Consider the following 5,239-nt stretch of genomic DNA (forward strand, 5'->3'; position numbering starts at 1 on the left):
CAGCGCCGCGCGCGCAGCGCCCGCCTCCTTCTAATAGCGGAGCGCCCGCCTCCGCCCCGCCCTTTCCCCCGCCGCAGCCAATGAAGGCCGCGCTCTCTGGGGAGGGGCGTGGCTCCGCTCTGGCCGCCCAGTGAGGAGTCGCGTTGTTGCGGGGTGCGGGGCGGAGCGCGGCGCAGGCAGGGCCGTGAGGGGAGGGAGGGAGGGAGGAGGGAGCGCGGCCGTGAGGGCGGCGCAGGCGGCGCTCGGTGCCCGCCCGGCCCCGCGCCCGCCATGAACTCGCTGGAGCAGGCCGAGGGTGAGCGGGAACGGCGCGGCGCGGGGCCGGCGCGGCGGGCAGCGCCCAGCGCGGCCGAGGCTCCGTCCCCGGCGCGGCGCGGGCCGCGCTGTCAGCGGAGGCCGCGGCGCGCCGGAGCCCCGCGGGGTTCGGGCGGCCGGGCCGGGAGGTGCTCGCTCTTCCTGCGCGGTTAACGGGCCGGTGCTGCGGCCCCTCCCCGCCGGCGAGGCCCCGGGGCGGAGGTGCCCCGCGAGCGGCCCGTGTCCGCGGCCCTGCACCCCGGCCGCTCCGGGAGGGACCTTTAAACAAATCGGCAGTAAGCCCGGTTGGGAGAAGCGCCCCGCGGAGTGCGGAGCCGGAGCCTGCGGACCGGTTTGGGCCGATAAAACCCACCCCGGGCAAAACGTGGGGCTCTCACGGGAGTATTGACCAGTATTGATCTCGTTAAACTGGAGCGTGGAGCTCATGCAGGGGAAACGGCTCCTTCTAGGCACACGTGTGGTTGGCTGAGGTTTTAAGCAAATTAGGGCTGTGAACTTGAAGTGCCACTCGGCATTAGCAGCAATTTCAATGGGAAGGTCTTACATGATGCCAATAGGAAGGAAAAAAAGAAACTGCAGAGATTTCTTTGAAGGGGAAAAAAAGAGTTGAAGAACTTTGGCCTAGTGTTTGGTGTGGCATTGTCCTTTTTTTGTTCTCTTATTATTTTTAATAGCATGTGGCATACCAGGTTCCTGATAAATGACAAAGTTGTCTAGGCCATGGTGCTCCAAAAACCCCTTGAACAGAGAGCAGACAGGGAGTTTTTTTTTTTTTTCTCCTCACCAGTATGTAAACAATAGACTTTTAATAACTTCTGGATATGCATAATGCTGGGTATTATGTTCCCCTTTGCAGAGGGTGTGTTTAGTCTGTTATAAACGCATGTCTAGATATTTTTAAAGAACAATACATACCTATATATACACAGTGTATATGATATATAAAACACCATGATTCTGTTGCTATATATATATATATATATATATATTCTTTCCTTCTGTATGTGGGAATGTTTCTTGCATTTAGTGTAACTTCACGGTTGCTGTCTTTAGTTAGATTTGTGCAAAGCTTCTTCTTGTGTCATTTGAGCTGTTTTCTTCGTCCATGAGATCGGTGTATTTTTTCTTCCATGAGACTGAGTGAATTCCATGCAACTTTTGCACTGAAGTTTGACTAACTAAATGTATGAAGATCTAATCATGCTTTATGTATGTTCTTAGATCTGAAAGCTTTTGAAAGAAGACTTACTGAATACATTGCATGTTTGCAGCCAGCTACAGGACGTTGGAGAAGTAAGTTTCACATTCTGAGGGATAGATAGGATTGCCTGTTTGCTTTGTCTCTTTATGTTTATATATAAAATCTTGCTTCAGAACAACTTTGAGGAAATCTGATATTTGTAAAGGCTCAACTTACATGGTGCCTCTTTAGGTACCGGGATTGCTTCCAAAATTGCTAGTTGCCCTGTCAAATATCTGTTAGAAGAGAAGTACTGAAAACTTGCATGTTAGAAGGGTTCAAATACATGGTTTATATCTTAACTTTTTATATAAATATACAGTATTACCAGTTTTGAAATAACTAGCTTGCATAGCTAGTATTAAGTCCATTTGTTTACATAAATAACTGCTTGCTTTGGTAATTTTGCCCCCCTCATGCTTAAGAGGGGCTTTTTACTTTAATTATACTGAGAGCATTTAACTTGATGTTAATTTTTTTCTTGTTACACTGGAAGTTATCCGTTAGAGAAAACAAAACAAAACTGTGCCTTCATTTCTCCAAAGCATCAGGATATTTTTACTTGTTATAGCTTATCTACGTGTCCTGTCCAGAAAAGTTGTGTTTACTGTTTAGAACAGTAAAGTGTTTTTAGCTGTTTTTATTTTTAGTAAAGGTTGTTCCTTCTTCTAAAGTGGGAAAAAAAGAACTCCTAAAGTTTCTAATGAAACACAAATGCTTTTTGCTATGAGTTGTGCTGCTTATGACTGTCATCCTTTTCTTTATCAGTGATTCTGATAGTGGTATCAGTCTGCACAGCCACTGGTGCTTGGAACTGGTTAATAGATCCTGAGACACAAAAGGTAAATATCATGCTGATCCTGAATGGAATTTGTTTCATAAATTGATTTTGCAGCAGAGTTATATAAATCTGTACAATAAGTCAGGTGCTGTAGACAAGTGCTACACTATCTTGAAAGTCACAAGATTAAAGATGAGTTTTCTACGTGAGTACCTAGCATGGTAGGGATACAGCCATGTAGGTATTACCTCAGGTGTAACCAAAAACATAAGGCAGCAGCAGTTCTCCTGATGCCTGGGGCAAATTCCTAGGACAGCAGCACTGTACAGCTGCTCATAGGGAGCTTATAAAGGTCTCTTTCATATGAAATGATTGTAAATAATGAAGTTAAACAAAAAATGACATGGGAAATTAATTGCACATATCACTGTGCAGTCTTTTTTTTTTTTTTTTTCCTTCTCTCTAGGAGCCTCAATTTTATCTACAAAGCCACACTATGCAGATATTGCCAAACTGATATTTAGGCATGAAGTAACCTAAAGTGTTTATTGTAGATGTATGAACTGATCTGATTCTTAAACAGTATTTCATTGTCTGTTTTCATTAAAACATTCTATGAAAGCAGGAGAATATTTTCAGTATTGGAATATGTATGTGGACACTGCTTGGCAAAATGTTTCTGCTAGACTGCCTCTGTAAGGAACTGTTCCCTAGTACATCGAAATGTCTAAGAGCAGTATATGCTTTGAATTAAGTTCACCAGCTCTCTATATGTTTTAGAAAGTGCATCCTAGGACTAATCTGACTTCTTTCCTAGGTGTCATTTTTCACATCACTTTGGAACCATCCATTTTTCACAATTAGCTGTATTACCCTAATAGGCTTGTTCTTTGCTGGAATACATAAAAGAGTGGTGGCACCATCAATGTATCCTTCGATCATCTCTGTCAGGTTAAGTGTTGTAGTTACTGCTACTGTTGAAGCCTATGTTAATGTTGCTTTTCTGTTTTGACTTGAAGCGTGTGCAAGTGTTAGCTGTTTTCCTTGACACAAGCCATACAGTATAGCAGCCCGATGTCGAACTGTTTTGGCAGAATATAATATGTCCTGTGATGATGTAAGTGTTAGCAGCTAATTGCCTAAACCTTTTATTAAAAACAATCAAACAAAATAGAAGTCCACAAGTCTTTTTAGTGAACTCTGTGTGTGTGTGTGTTTAAGTATAGGTATAGATGCATGCACACCTTAACAAAAAAGAGTGTTTGTATGTAAATGCAATATAAAATACTCAGTATTATTCCATGGATCATTTTAAGCTTAGCCTGGATTATTGGACGTGAAGTATTATTGATTGACTAATTTTTCAGGATCTAAACTATATTTTCTTTTCCTGTTTTGCAGACTGGAAAGCTAATTTTGAAACCTAGGCCTCATGTTCAGTAAGGCCCATCTTCCTTCAGTTTTTTCCACTGCCATGGAAACCAAAAATGACCTTTTTTCAAGATAGTATGACAGCAAAAACCAAACAGGACTGGTTGTCATTACCTAGGAGCAAAAGTCTTATACAATTGACAGTGAAAGTGTGCAATATTGCTTTCTTGAATATTTCTCCAAATTTTTTGTTATCATATGATCAGTGCTCTTGCTACTTCTGATTACCTCTTTTTTCAGTATTAGTGTCACTTTTTTACTTCAGCTAGAACAAAACATACCAGTGATGTATGTTAATTGGTTATGAAGTTGAACTTGAAGATCAAACCTCATTTGTGTTACGTGTCTTTGTAAACTACTGTAAATAGCAGAACAATGCCAATGTTCAGAGGAAAAAAAAGTAATAATTGCTGTATGGATTTTTGTTGTTGTTCTCATGAACAGTATTGAAAGGAACACTTACCATTCCCATGACTTTTTCTTAGCACACTTACTCATTACAGCTATCCTTGTTTCCTGGTCACTGCTTTTGGAACTAAAAGGTTTGCAGAAAGACTGCTCATGCTGGAGAAAACTGGTCTTTTTGTTTAAGAACTTCGCAAATAGATGGAGGAGCACATTTGTGAAACTGTACACATAGTGCACTAGCCACTTTCCTTGTGGTCATGCGTAGCTCGTTCAATCTGGCTCACGAGACTGCTGTTTTAACCAGATTTTAATGTTTTAAAGATTGTCTTAAATATGCTTGCATCTTTCTGATTGTACAATTGTACTGTATCTAAATTCCCCAAGATGCTGGGTGGGTTTTTATGCTGTGATAGTCTGAATATGAAAGTAGTCTTGGAGGTGTTTAACTTTGGATACAAATTATTTGGCGAAGTAAATATAAATGGTGCCACAAAATAACAGAACTTGTTATTTCAAGTGTTGAAAACAAGGTGTGCATGTTATATGCATAAAGTGTAACTTAGCATTGTAAATAATTTTAAGAGTTTAAGTGTTCAAGGTGCCTTTTTAATTGTTTCAAACTCCTTTAACTGACTAAAGCTGCAAAGCCGTGCAAGTTCCCTAACCTTTTAAGTATAAGCAAGACCGCCTCTTAAAGGGAGACTATTGACTTGATATATATATATATTTTCTAATAAGTCAGTTGAGACATTAAAAAAAAAAAGTCTGATTTAATCTTTCCCGTAATTCTTTCTCCCGCCCTTGCAACATTTTTAACCGCTGTATATTTTGTAGGTAAATGTGTATAAAATAAACCCGTCCTATGACTTCTGGGCTCTCCGTCCGTGCCGCGCACGCGCAGCTCTCGCGGGCCAGCAGGTCTACCTGCCGCCGGCAGGTGGGCCCGCGGCCAGCAGGTCTACCCGCCTCCGCGCCGGGGCGGGGCGGGGGGCGGTGCGGCGCATGCGCGGCGGCGGCCACGTGTGCGCGGAGGGCGGTGGCGGGGCCATGGGCAAGAGCCGCGC

At 43.0% G+C, this 5,239-nt stretch overlaps 1 protein-coding gene across 1 annotated transcript; it reads left to right on the forward strand.

The window, feature by feature from the left end:
- Positions 1-221: 221 nt before the first annotated feature.
- Positions 222-4,688, forward strand: CNEP1R1 (CTD nuclear envelope phosphatase 1 regulatory subunit 1). The gene is made up of 6 exons (XM_026036473.1): positions 222-295; positions 1,537-1,608; positions 2,324-2,397; positions 3,154-3,263; positions 3,399-3,453; positions 3,738-4,688. Exons 1-6 carry the CDS (start codon positions 271-273, stop codon positions 3,777-3,779), a joined length of 378 nt encoding a protein of 125 aa, XP_025892258.1. The 5' UTR covers positions 222-270; the 3' UTR covers positions 3,780-4,688.
- Positions 4,689-5,239: the final 551 nt, after the last annotated feature.

The sequence above is a fragment of the Nothoprocta perdicaria genome, unplaced genomic scaffold, assembly GCF_003342845.1.
Source record: "Nothoprocta perdicaria isolate Ctin4 unplaced genomic scaffold, notPer1 scaffold_18, whole genome shotgun sequence".
Classification (NCBI taxonomy): domain Eukaryota; kingdom Metazoa; phylum Chordata; class Aves; order Tinamiformes; family Tinamidae; genus Nothoprocta; species Nothoprocta perdicaria.

Bases quoted from the DNA above. Each gene is read 5' to 3' on its own strand.
- CNEP1R1 (XM_026036473.1), top strand. From the start codon at position 271: ATGAACTCGCTGGAGCAGGCCGAGG. The intron at 2,398-3,153 runs GTAAATATCATG...CTTCTTTCCTAG, and splicing joins TAGATCCTGAGACACAAAAG to GTGTCATTTTTCACATCACT. The intron at 3,454-3,737 runs GTAAGTGTTAGC...CCTGTTTTGCAG, and splicing joins ATAATATGTCCTGTGATGAT to ACTGGAAAGCTAATTTTGAA.